Source organism: Danio rerio, chromosome 19, assembly GCF_052040795.2.
Source record: "Danio rerio strain M-AB ecotype USA chromosome 19, GRCz13ab, whole genome shotgun sequence".
Lineage (NCBI taxonomy): Eukaryota > Metazoa > Chordata > Actinopteri > Cypriniformes > Danionidae > Danio > Danio rerio.
The window spans coordinates 26,118,549-26,132,748 of record NC_141039.2 but is presented as its reverse complement, the minus strand read 5'-3'; the positions used below and the strand labels follow the sequence as shown (position 1 = coordinate 26,132,748).

Genomic DNA, 14,200 nt, shown 5'->3' with positions numbered 1-14,200 from the left:
GCTTGTAAAAAACTGACACATTTTTTGTCATATGACAAATTCATGTGACCCATTCAGCCCAAAGCTGTCTCTTTACTTCACCTATAGCTGGTTTGTGGTGAGCGCACTGGCGGTTGCGTCACATCATCCAATGGATTTGGATGATCATCCATCATCCGTGGATGCTGCACACTGGTGGTGGTGTGGAGAGATCCCCCCCACATGATTGTGAAGTGCTTTGAGTGTTTGGCAATACACAATAAATGCGCTGTATAAATACACATTACTCCATACTGCTCTGGCATTGTTTTGGCTGCTCTCCAGTTTGATAGCTTTGTTAAAATAATATTTGGTTTGTACACACTTCAGATTGCTATTTTATTGGAGACTGATTTTTGAAATGATCAATGTGTCATTACTCGCGGACAAAAATCACCCTTTTTTCATGATGCCTTTCAGTACAGCTAATTTCTCGTCAAAACTGGACAACTCTAAAAGGTTAGATGTGTGTGTTTTTCATTTGTTTTTACGTGTATTATCTTAATATCAGTTTTTTTAACTAGAGTAAAATATTAATGATGTGCTCTCTGAATGATTGAATCCTTTATTCTTTTAAATATATTTTCTTTTGTTTACCACAACCACCTGCTCAAATAACAAATAAAATACTGTGAGAAATGCACATTCAACTTGCCCTCAAGTGGTAATTGACCAGCATATGACAGGTCGCCTACTTCATGATGGAATAATAATAATTATTTTTTTTTAAACATGGTAATACTTTGTCAGTGCAATTACTTGTAATGTAACTGTTCCTTTGTTAACGAAATACTATTTTGGGAAACTTAAGGTAGGTGAGAGCAGGGATGAAAATAAGATTTTTCATAAAAACTTCAATTTAAAAGATAATGTTTTAGCAGAAGTAAATATTTGCTCACATCAGTGGTCTATCAAAATCAGGTGTTATTGTGTATCAGTGAAGAACTCCAATATAATTTCACTTTAAACAAAAGTTGCACATTTGTTTAAGTTACTATTGAACCGTCAGAAGGGATGAAAGTAACACACAGGTGGGTCAATAGTAAAATAACATTATAAACTAGATTTACTGGTTTAATCTGGTTTATTTTAAATATATCTGGCTATGACCTTGTTAATGTTAACTGCAAACATATTTTGTCCTTTATTTTTGCAAAAAATATAAAATAGCATTTTTGTTTTAAATTTCAGCACCATCAAATGTTTAAAAGCAACCCAACATTGCAAAATGGTAAACATTTCTATAATTCTAAATTGTTTATTGTTGTTATTATTATTATTAGCAATATGCATAAACCTTATTAAACATATGAGTCAAAACACTGAAAACTCTCATGAGGAAGTGAAAAATAAGGTTTGTCTATTAGCAGTGGGATATAAATAACAATTTACTTTTAAACAGAAAAACTCAGCGATTTCAAACTCAAGGATGTGTTATATTGCACTAAATAACCTTCAATCATTAATGTGACACATAAAAAGAGAAACACAATTTGAAATGAGGAAAAAAAAACTGCTACAATAATTAACTTTTTGCACTTAAAAACAGAAATCTGGAGCTAACTGCGTGACAGTCCCGAAATCACATGATATTTGGCATATCCATCAAGGGTTGGATGCTGAATGTACTGTTATAGCCTGGAAATCAAATATTGCCATGGGTTTCGAGAAAATCACTCTGTTACTTTAGTCCCACGTTACTTTCGTTCTCGCTCTCCCCTACCTTGAGTTAAACATTTGAGTTTTAACATTTTTGAATGCATTCGGTCTGGCGGAAGCTGATTCAGCTTAGCTTAGCTTAAATCAATGAATCAGATTAGACCATTAGCATCTCATTCAAAAAATGCAATTTCTTATTTAAAGCTTAACTTCATTTATAGGTTGATTTGGTTAGGACGTACAGTTGAAGTCAGAATTATTAGTCCCCCTGTTTATTTTTTTCCCCAATTTTTTTTCAATACATTTTAAACATAAAAGTTTTAATAACTAAATTCTAATAACTGATTTATTTTATCTTTGTCATGATGACAGGAAATAACTCTAGATGGTTAAAGTGACATTTAAAGGCTTAACTAGGTTAATTAGGTTATCTAGGCAGGTTAGGGTAATTAGGCAAGTTATTGTATAAGCATGGTTTGTTCTATAGACAGTCAAAAAACAATATAGCTTAAAGAGATAATAATTTTGACCTTAAAATGGCTTTTAAAAAATCAAAACTGCTTTTATTCCAGCCAAAATAAACCAAATAAGACCTTCTGCAAGAGAAAAAAATATTATCAGACATACTGTAAACATTTCCCTGCTCTGTTAAACATTAAATATATAAAAAAGAAATTAAAAGGGGGCTAATAATTCTGTGTTCAACTGTATACTCTCATTCTGGCATAAATATAAGGAACTTTGTTGCCGTGCCTCAACTGCAGTAGATGCAATGATATTACACAGCGTTGTTACCCATCTTTAAATAGGAAAATTACTAAAAGTTATTTTTTTATGTAATGCTAATGGTCTAATCCAGTTTAATGAATTATACTAAGCTAACTAAAAGTACTGCCAGACCCATACTGTAGATCTGCTAAATAAATTTAAAAATGGTGAAACTCAACCTGCTAAAAGCTTATTTAAAAAAGTGAGATGTTCCTTTAAAACAGGATAATCAGTCTTTCACTTCACATTTAAATCAGACCAATCTACATTTCTATGTAAATTATGACCTAGATAACTAACTTGCACAAGTCCATTCTGCAACAGAGTGTATCTGCTCATTTTAAATTCACATTTGTTTATATGCATCATCTCATAATGAAGGATTTGCTGCTGTAAATTGAGCAATATTAAAATTAAGTAGGCGCCTGATTATTAATTAATTCATTCATTTTCTTATCGGCTTATAGTCCCTTTATTAATCAGGGGTTGCCACAGAGGACTGTACCGCCAACTTATCCAGCATATGTTTTACACGGCGGATGCCATTCCAGCTGCAAACACAGCACTGGGAAACACCCATACACTATTGCATTTACACCCACACATACACTACGGCCAATTTAGCTTATTTTCTTCACCTATAGCGAATGTCTTTTGAATGTCGCAGAAAGCGGAGAACCCTGAAGAAACCAGCGCCAACAAGTGGAAAACATGGCCCCTGATTTTAACCCGGGTTACATAGTGAAATTATTTTATTGACAATATAATTTCAGATCAGAGAAGGAGGATAAGATCTAATGTAGTGTATCAGTTTTTATTTTATTTGCACGTCCATTGTGTTAACAACTTCAACATACAGTACAAGTCAGCATTAGTGTAACATACTGTTTTTAGCATAAACTCACAGCAGTATGCAGATAACTTGCCCCCAAAAGCAATACACTTCATTACACTTTATGTTAGATGTCCCTGACAATCATGAAATGAGCAGTATTAAGCCAGGTATGTAAAAGTACATGTTTTTACACTGTACCTACAATATACATAGACAACTCGCTTGTACTTACAAATATCGAAAAAGGCCAGGTAACAACATGAATCACACTACAGCTGTGGTGAACTAACACTGTTTAGCATCCAAATACAGTGGTTGTAGGGACACCTAAAATAAAGCAGAATCACTAACATCACCTCACCTTCACCATATCGACACGGCGGTATCCATATGGACTAAAATATTTATTACAGTCAGTTTATTTTCTGTCTTTGTTCAGCTTTCGATGCATTTGTACAACACACAACAGCGAAAGTAACTGAGGGATTGTTAGGGACCAGTGGCAGAGAGAAAAAGAGGGCCAGATAATACTCCAAAACAGGAGATTTACACCAAAAAAAGAAACCATTTCCATTCCAGGTAAAACAGTTAGATACAAGAAGAGCAGAAAGTGCAACTGCCCACCAGTGCATTGGAACAAACACTCATTTACTAATGGTTATATTCATCTTCATGTCTATAGTTATTGATATAAAACAAGCTTTTTATGCCCAACAGATTAAAAAAAAAAAGAGTTCAGATTAACACAAGGAGCTGAGGGTTCAAATAAAGAAAAAACACGTTCACTTAGTGTGATTTGGGTTGCTGTTTTTACAAAAGTGGGTTTTGCTGTCATATAAACCACTAAAAACTGTAATATATACACAAGTTTGAAGCAGAAATTTGAATAGTGAATGCATGCAGGGTTAAAACCATCGTCACTTTTGATATCGTAAATGTACAGCCTTGAAGTGGAATAGAAGGATGATGGGTTCTTGAAAATGTGACTGGAATGCCATTCGTTTTTCCTAATAAATGAGATAATCTCATTATATGGTCCTAATGACTCACAATGAGCTTGACTGCAGTGAACGCCGGGGCCTAATTTACTGCTATATTAATTTGACATGTTAAATACGAAATATCTCTAATGAGTCATTCGACTTCTCTTTTCTCCCTCTTTCAGGCCTGAACTAAATATGCGCTCATCATTTGCACTGGGAATATGTCGTGCAAATGTGCCTCGGGGACCGTGGGCACTGAATGACATCATTGGGAACACATCCACGTGCACATTACAAGCCTTCAAACATTGACTCTGAGACCGTCTGTGCGCAGAGGACTGTCCGAGACTGCAGTGCGAGCTGCTTCATTGCGGTCACCAACACCTCACAAAACATCGGTCCTATTACTTTGGTGAGCCAAAATCCTAACTTCAATACGGTCATTAGTCCTATTATAGATATTAGGTTTTTGATATACATATTTATATATAGTCTTTCTTTAGAACACAAATCATAAAAAATAAATACAGTACTCTAAGAAAGTGCAAAAATCGGTCTGAATCTGCATACATCTTAAGCTATTAATTAGGATTTTTAAAGTTAGGGCTAAAATTTGTAGTTAACAGTTTGAAAGTACAGTATATTTGGTGATTTTCAATGGTGCTATGAAGAGGAGAATAAAAGTACCAGTGCTACACCCTATGATACATTATGTACATCTTGACCATAGATATTACGAATTATGGCCTTAAGAATTAACTGTGGCCTTAAAAACACATCTGATGACAATAGAAAGGATGTTAGGTATTTGTAGACAATTGTGTCACATTTGGCTTTTACTGTTATTGTATCTCAGTTTTCCATGCAATTTGTTTTGACTGAACTTTCCCTGATCTCTATGCTGTGGGCACAGCCACTGGGTCAAATAGTTCTTCATGGTGAAATGGAAATGTGTATAGAAATGCCTAAAGAACATGAAAAAGTATATTGAGATATGCCGAGAACAAAAATTTCTAGAAGTGCTTCGTCCAAGTGATGAAATCTGATCAACTCTGAAATCTAGACTTTACTACAACTTCTATGATAAACTGCTTTGACACAATCTACATTGTAAAAGCGCTATATTTAGAAAGAAAAACAACATAAATTGAATTGAATTGAATGGAGAAATGAACAATTCAATTTAAGTAAAGCTACAAATAAATTAAGAAGCTACAGCATAAAAATGGAGGAAGTGTAGACTGGCTTTTTATAAGTCAAATTTATTTTGAAACCTGAGCTGAAGGTCATAAATTTTCATTTTTGACGAATGACTGAAATCCTAACATCACGTTTTGTATCTTCAGACAAATGGCATCTTAAAAAAGATTAAGCACTGCTAAAAACGCTTTAGCTGAATATGAATAATAGCCATATTTCAACCTTGTAAGTATTAGCATGTTAGCAAAAATGTTCATGATGGTGTCCAGCTTATATCACCATTCGTTCAATTTTATCCTACACTACGAAAACATTCACGCTTAATTTTCTCGAAAAAGTGGGCTTGAAGCTCGCAGTTCTCTTTTATGGTAAAAGTGTCTTATTATCGCTAACATGCGGCTAATCGAAAGTAGTGTGTGTATATTATGAATATACTGGTGAAAGGCTCTGAGGATACTGTGTCGTATACTTCTAATCAGAGCCGAAGACCACATTAGCATGGCCATTTTTTCTTTTTTCTTTTTGCTATGATGAAGCTTTTTTGCTAATAGTTCTTTAGAGAACTTGAAAAGTGTTTCCATTAGAGTGCTCCTGATCCTTTGTACTGACACACTCACTCGTCCACTCACTATCTGTATATGGAAAAGGAGAGACTGTTTAATGAGAGCTTCTTTCTATAGAGGGACTGATAGGAAGGAAGTGGTATAATACACTTTGCTTTTTAGCCAGACACTAGTACTCTATAAGGTTATGCCACTTGGCGATCTGCCGCCGCGGGTTGTCACAGACTTCCCTCCAATGGGTGACCCCTGATGGAATGGGGCTCTGACCACCCAAAACCAGCCGACCCACGACCTCATTCTTTGTTGTGCGGTCAAAATCGATGACCAGAAACTCCACGGAGATGTCCGGCATTAGCTCAGCGGGAACATCGTAGATAAATGATTCATTGAATACGGGATTGAGTGTGCATTTCTTCACGTGTGTCTTCTTCTTGGCTATGCGTTTGCGGCCGTAGAAGACGTTCACTTTAACATACGGGTCTGTGGGTGGAGAGAAGAAATACAGACAGTAGAGATTAGATACTGACAGGTTTTTAGCATCTTTATTGGCAACTATAAATACTCGTTGAACGTTCATAAAAGATTCATTATAGTGGAAAAAGGTTCTTTGGATGTTAAGAATGTTCTCCATACTAAAAGAAACCTTTCAAGAACTGTTTACTGAAATGTTCTTTGATGAACCCAAAATAGTTCTTCTTTGTCAGAGAGATCGAAAAGTAATGTGAGTTTGTATTAACAGATCCTTTTGGTCGTTCTAAAATCCCTTAGCTGAAGTACATTATCAAAGTGGTTCGGTGTTATTACCTCCCAGAACTATTTTGAGCAGGGATGCTCAAACTAGGCCCCGCGGGCCAAAGTTGGCCCACAGTAACCTTTGATTTGGCCTGCCATCCCATCTGAGAAGAGAGGAAGAATGTATTTCTAATGTAACCTTGTTTGTTTGTTTGTTTTATTAGTAAAAGCTAATTAAAGGTATAAATTAATCAGATTTAGTTTAAATTTACATACAATATCCCAACGGATAGATGACAAATGAAGGCAAAGGTAAATTCTGCTTGACTAGTGTTTTTATAAATGAACTCCACCGTGTTATGAAAGTGATTGTTTATGTTTTTATTGCAATAAGTTATCATTTTAAATGTTATATTGCATTAGTTAATATGCTTTAAAGTAATGTTTTCTATTTACTTTTAAGTCTTATGAAATAAATGAGGAAATTACTCATGGTTCTTTATGTAATATACAGTAGCTTGGTATATTTATCTTCGACCCACGGCTCTCAATGATATTTGGCCTTTTATACGAAAAAGCTTGGGCACCCCTGATCCTGAGAGTGGTCTCACACCTCCAAAAGCCACCGCATGTAGTTTTCCTCCTCTGTGGTGCAAGTCATTTATTAAATAAGAAAAAAGTCTGTTCCTACTTCAGCCAATCAAATTTTTCTTTTTGATACTTCATGACAGTTAATCAGGAAATGACAATTTTGTTCTCTTTAACTCATTGGATGCAAATGGTGAGTTATTTGCAAATGTTTTATGCAATATTGCAGTTTTGTGCTTAAGTTTAAATCACATAACGAAATGGAAACATAGCTACTGTGTTTAGATCCTACACTAATTAAACACAAATGATCCAGCTAATTAAGGTCTTCAGACTCATTAAAAACCTCTAGCCTAGTCTAATGGAGCATGCAAAAGCTAGAACCTTCAGGACAATGGCACTGCATGAGCAGGATTGGGCACCTCTGTGACAGGGTTTCTTTTACAAGAACTTAATAGCAGTTCTTTATTGGTATCATTGGATCCATGAAGAACTCTTAACATCCATGAAATTTTATCAATCACTGTAAAAACAAAAGTGCATGGTTCCACACAATTAATTAATGATGGCCTAACACAAATTTATGTGTAATTGTGTTGTTTCAGCTCATTTTAAGTAAGTAGTTTAAACAAGCAAAACAATATATGTTTTTTGAGTGTTCAACAAAATATCCTATATATTGCAAAGCGTCTTTGGTGTATTAAAGTGCTTTTCATATAAAACAAACCGGTTGTTGTGAGAAATATTCACAAACATATTATTTGTGGAACCCAAATTGTTCCTTACAGGGCATTGGAAGCAAAAATCCCCTTTTGGAACTTTTATTTTAATTAACAGTATATTTTTTTGTGAATGAGTGCTGTGTACTTACTGCCTGACAGGCCAGTGATGTCCATGGTTGGAAGGTGTTTGGCCTTTAGGACAACCACATTAAGCCTGTGAGTAACAGGATGATAGGACAGAGAGACCAGCAACTCCCCACGGCTTTCACACTGTGAAGAAACAGAAGACAAATTAAACATATAAACTTACAGAAAAACACACAAAAATAGTCTGTCAGAGGAGTGGGATCATGAATCATGCATCATGATTGTTTTTATTTCTCAGATTACCAATAAAATTAAACTATGCCCATCATGTAGAGTTGAATTCAAGACAGCTCATACAAGTCTTAGCCCAGACCGAGACCATGTTTATTAAGGCCATGTTTATTGTTGGTATTAAGATGCATCTTCATCAGTCTGTTCCTATGTGGACAATGTTAAATACAAGTGTAAAGGTGAAATGTAATCCATCACAAAATAAAGAGGAAAGGGTCTCAAGGGACTCTGAACACAAGTGGTCACAGAAAACAGATGGAAATCGATTGAAAAGGTTTGATTTTGTCAGATTGAAAATGATCATAAACTATTATTACAATCGTTTCTTGTCAAAATGAATAATTCAATTCCAAAAGTATCCAAGGAGTGAAAAGTGATCAAGGCAATCCTAAGCCTAAAACACTGAAGTGAAACCATTTATTTAGTAAAGCCAAGTTACTCTTTTTCCATTAAGGCAGTTGGATTGCTGGTTTGAAGTCAGAGCCTAGTTCCAAATCAGTTCTTTGTCTTTCAACATCCGAAGCAAGACTAGAAGAACACAAAAACGACTGCATGATGAACTACTGGTGCCTAGTGTCAGTCATCTTGACAGGCACCTTCTGTTACTTAGCAAACTCAGCGTCCTTCAACACTTGAGAATCCAACATGTCCCATGTGATAAACCTCTTGACTACCTGAACGATTTCACCTACTTCATTTCCTGGCCTGAAAATGGGCAGTACAGGAGGAGAAGCATTACTCCATTTTCATCCTGCTCACACGGGACATTAAATTGCCACTTATTCTCCAGATGGACAAGTTTGAGGGAGAACTGCGTTGGTAAGCCATCTGCACACCTGCCACTTCTCCCTGGGCAATTGTGATCATATGGTCATGTGGATAAGCAAGGAGGATTATTCAAAGGCAACTGTCTATAAGAGAAGAGGACAAAAGGAATACTGACGTTCAAGTCTTACTTCAACTCCCACAGGACATTCATCCTAACCCTGTTTCAGTAAAGCCTATCTTGCAGCCAGTCACATATGAGTTAAGCACTGAAGGTGAAATATAGGGTAACATTATAGCAATATTTAATTTTCAAAGGGCTTTTAACCATGTGATTACACAGGCATGTAATGCAACCAAGTGCTAAGATTAAGATTGACCAGAATGTAATGACACATTATAGGAAACTACAAATAAACAGAATGAATGTTCAATTGTTTTGTACACTTCATGCAACCAACTCGCTAAGACAACAAAATCTACGATGGCCAAGTGAGCTTCACGTGCTGCAATTTAAGAAAACACGTGCAATTACAAAAAAAGCACCAGCAAATTAAGAAAAGATCTTCATCCGTTTGATCTTCAAATCCTCACGACGCATACACATTTTAAAAGTCACACTGCATTTTGCCACAATGTAAACAAATTAATAAAACGCGCTGCATTTTCTCACATCACTCAAAAAAAACAAAAAACAACAGAAATGTTTCAAGCCAAGGTGACCCAAAAACATGGTGGATGCAGCTGTGCCATCACTATTGCTCAGTAAAGTTGTAGGTGATCTTTGAAAGGTAAGTTTTTTTGTTTGTTTATTTTAATATCCTGATTCCCTAGTCTTTAGTATTTATTAGCCTTGGGGGCCGATCACACCGAATGCACAATTATTTTCCAAAAATGCGAGGCGCACCACACTGACTTTTTTGTTGACAAGAAAAAAAGAAGTGCGGTGCGCTTTTTCATGTCGCGAGGCAACGACTGAATCAGCTAGGTATTTTGCTGTTGTGTTGCTGTTGATATTATTAGAATTTTAAGATTTGTGAAATCATACAGCTCTGGATAACTCAAAACAGCAACCACATGTCTCTCTTCCATCTTTAAAAATCTCTGTAGTCATCTTGAAAACACAAACACTGCTGTCACCTCAACGAAAACCCTGCCTCTGCTTTCATTTGATTCAAGAATGAAAAAGACACGACTGACGTAACGTGCCTTTGCTGCTCAGAGTTGACTTTTTTCAACTGCGAGCGCATGGCACACAAGGGCAAAAATGCTAGGCACAGCAAGCGGTTAAAACGCGAGGCATGCAGCGCACATAAGCAGCACGCAAAATGCTCACAGCCATTAGTTAATCATTCAAAAAAGGCACCTCTCAACGCAAAAAGCGCATTCGGTGTGATCGGCTCCTTAATGACCATAATCTAAATAGAGAAAATGCAGGCCATATTCGTAAAATGTTTGCGTTTCAAGAAAATACAATTTTATTATTGTTTGCATTGTGAGAAAATGCAGCACTTTTTAAAAAAATATTTTTGCGTTGTGATGATGTGCAGCACGTGTGCTTCTCAATTTGCTGACGTTTTCTTAAATTGGAGCATGTTAAACTCGCTTCCCATCACAAAAAGCAGCTTTTCTAACCTATTTTCTAGCCTGAAGCTTGATGTTTTTCCTCATTCTTTTTGTCTTAGAGTACAGATATCTAAACAAATAAATCAAAATCAACAACATTTTACAGTACAGGAGAAGATTTTATGTCTAGTTTATGAAAAATTTAAAGCCAGTTAATGTTTTGAAAAGGAATATAAATCTGTTGAAAAATAGACTTAATATATTACGTAAGTTATTTCAAGTAAATGTATCTTGATTATAAAATACAGAAATATTAACAAAATTTTACAAAGATTTCTGTAAGGGTGTTCACATACTACAAACATATGTTTTCATGTTTAAATGTAGTTTTATTAAATATTTTCTATACTTTCAACTTTTTTAAATGTAAATTTAAATAATATACTTAAAATAAAAAGTGTATATTTATATAATTTTTATATTTAATTTTTATACTTTATACTTTTCTGTCATAGAAATATTTTTCCACATCATTATCACTTGCTTCTGTAGCTTACACACATCAACTTTGCCCTTCCCTTTTCCTGTTTGTTTCTCTCTCGCCATTTCTGTGTTTTTCTCTTCTCTTTTTTGAGACTTAAGATTCCAGTCCAGCTACTGGTTATCACCATGGCAACTTGCATTAGGAGGCATCCTGGAGCTAAACATGGACTTAAAACAGCCTACATCTTGATGTAAAATGTCTGGAGGTGTTTATGATTTTCTGTTTAGCTCTACAAGAAGACAGGTCTCCGTTCCTATTAAATACTTCTTGATTTGTCTATTTGGACCATAGTTGGAGCAAGTGAATTCTTTTAAAGATTCCCACAATAGCGCTACAGCATAGTTTGATGTTTCACTAGTATGTCATCATATTTGTTGAGCTTCGGTGATAATCCAGTTTATCCATGCAAAAAATGCAAATGACTGAATTTAATTCATAAATAAATTAGCTTTTGAAAAGCCTTGTATATTGTTTCTGTATAAATTATGACTTTGAAACTTTAGGATTTGTTGTACATCTTTTATTAGAAAGGGATTATGATTTAGAGATTGTATATTTATGTGTCTATACTGAAGTACAAAAATGTAAATGAATACATTCATACAGATGCCTATGAATATAAATGAGATCAACCTGCCTTCAGCTAAACCTCATTAACAAAGACGGCAAAAAAAATCTTTCTCAGCATTAAAAATGTGATTTACTTTAGAAGAAGCATGACATTTGATAAGTCTTGTGTTCTGAAAATAAATAATAAAATATTTTTTTAATTTTGATAACCCCATTGGCAAACATTATTTCTTTTTTGAAGTCACTTATGTCACTGTGCTCCTCAAGCATGTCATGAAATTTTTGAAAAATTCTTTAACACAGATTTGTCTTTAAGCTCAAATGACAGAGTGTTAGGTGAATTTGCTTATACAGTAATTTTATTCACAAAACCAAAGGCTGAAACAAAATACACAGGACCCGAGACCTTTACAATACACAGGTTCACAATATAATCAGTAACTATGGAAACTAACTAGAAGAAAGAATGTAAAGCAAAGGAAACAAGACCAGAATACAGAAAAATGCAACCCAGGCTCATTCTGAAAACATACCTCTGTATAAATTTCTGGAGGCTGCGAAATACATCCCAGGAGGTACATATTTTTTGCAGTTTTTGTTTTTGCAAATCCACGAGAGTAAGTTGTGTACGCTTTTTGAACGTGGCGTTCATTTTAGAGCACAAATTTCTCTTGTGAGTGCCGTTTGCGCCTGCTGTTCTCGCATAAATCCATCAGAGGCTGCTGTTGACTGACTAACTGACTAACTGATCGGCCAATCGACTGACCCCTCCTCCTTCCCTAAACCTAACCAATTTTATCGATTGACCTGCCCACCCACTTACTTCCCTAAACCCAACCAACAATTTTCAAAAGCAATTTAGAAAGAGAAAAGCCCTTTTTACCACGTTTTCAAATTTTACCACATTCTCATCGTTATTTACTTGTTTATTTTATTTCTTGGATTCTGTTTTTGTCTTACCTGATTTTTGGAACCATTCACTGGACTTAAACCCTGTTGTCGTGGTCAACTTCTCTTTGCATCTCAAGTCCGCCAACATACATGACGAACTAACGAGACAAACTGGTTACATCGGGAAAGTCGTCCACACAGAGGTAAGCGATCAGCTAGCAAGCGCGAAAAAGGAATGGTGTCATACCACCCCATAGGGTTCGTTTAAAAAACGAAATACAGCCGTACGTACCTATGGCTACATAATTTGCAGTCTCCAGAAACGTATCAAGGCTACGTTTTCAGAATGAACCTATGTTGGAAAAATGGTGATGCTAGCTACAACAGTTTTTAACTACTTAAAAATATGTGCCTCAGCCAACATTTTTGTAAAGCATAAAATAAACACACAACTTAATACACATTGCTAGTGCAACGCAGTACTAGGTTAGTTACTGAAAAAGTTTGAAACATTAAAAGTTTCGCAAAGTCCTTTAAAATGAGCATTTTTGTTCAACGTGGGACAATTTGAAGTGAAACATGAAGACAGGGCTGGACATAGAGAAGCTCCTCCCTTTTTAAAATGTGACACTTAGGAGCATTTGATTGGTCAGAAGATTCAGTATGAGGTGACATCATAAAATCCTTGACCTATTTAGGCAGAAGTGATAAACTGCAAGCTTTGGATGTTTATATCTTCTAAATGTGTAATCTGTGACTGTTTTGGAGTAAACTAACTTATTAACTAATGACTAATGAGCTAATGTAGCTATATACATTTCTAGAGAATGCCAAAAATGTCCCAGGATGTTTTTTTTCCACCAGAGGCCACTGTGTATGCTATTTGAGATCTCAAATTTCCCTCACGAGTGCCATTTTGCCTTCTTTTTTCAAGTAAGTCCACCAGAGGCCGCTGTCAACTGATTGACTGATGACTGACCCACCCTCCTCCTTTCCTAAACCCAACCAATAGTGTTTTTAAAAGCACCAATTGACCTGACTACCAACTTCCCTAAACCCAACCGGCACTTTTAAAAAGCAATCCAGTAAAAGAAAAGTCCTCACCTGATGTTTGCCATGTTTTCAAATTTTACCACATTTTCACCCTGTTATTTACTTGTTAATTAATTTTTTTGGGTTCAGATTTTTTCTTATCCACTTTCTGAAACTGTTCTTCACTAGACTTGAACCTCATCATCATGGTCAACTCCTTTCTGTGTCTGAAGTTTGCCAACGTACATGGCAAGCTATTGGACTGGTAGCAACGGGAAAGCTGTCCATATGGAGCTAAGCAGTCAGCTGGTAAGCATGAAAATGAATGGCATCATACAGTCTCGTGGCGTTTGTTTTAAAGATAAAATGCAGCCATATGCAACTCT

The 14,200-nt window shown here is 35.5% G+C and overlaps 1 protein-coding gene and 2 long non-coding RNA genes across 3 annotated transcripts in view; 2 read left to right on the top strand and 1 right to left on the bottom strand.

The window, feature by feature from the left end:
* Positions 1-331: 331 nt before the first annotated feature.
* LOC147832567 (uncharacterized) lies at positions 332-3,554 on the top strand. Its single transcript, XR_015516790.1, has 2 exons — positions 332-2,677; positions 2,966-3,554. It is a non-coding gene; the product is annotated as an uncharacterized LOC147832567 (long non-coding RNA).
* Positions 3,555-5,538: 1,984 nt separating this feature from the next.
* syt11a (synaptotagmin XIa) overlaps positions 5,539-14,200 on the bottom strand; it is a 50,002-nt gene continuing 41,340 nt past the window's right edge. The window contains exons 3-4 of the mRNA NM_213460.2: positions 8,218-8,338; positions 5,539-6,506 (exon numbers count right to left, since the gene is read on the bottom strand). Coding sequence (NP_998625.2) covers positions 6,196-6,506; positions 8,218-8,338 — 432 coding nt within the window. The 3' untranslated portion in view covers positions 5,539-6,195. The remainder of the gene's footprint in view (positions 6,507-8,217; positions 8,339-14,200) is intronic.
* LOC141379086 (uncharacterized) overlaps positions 14,004-14,200 on the top strand; it is a 31,407-nt gene continuing 31,210 nt past the window's right edge. The window contains exon 1 of the long non-coding RNA XR_015516784.1: positions 14,004-14,123. This is a non-coding gene — a long non-coding RNA (uncharacterized LOC141379086). The remainder of the gene's footprint in view (positions 14,124-14,200) is intronic.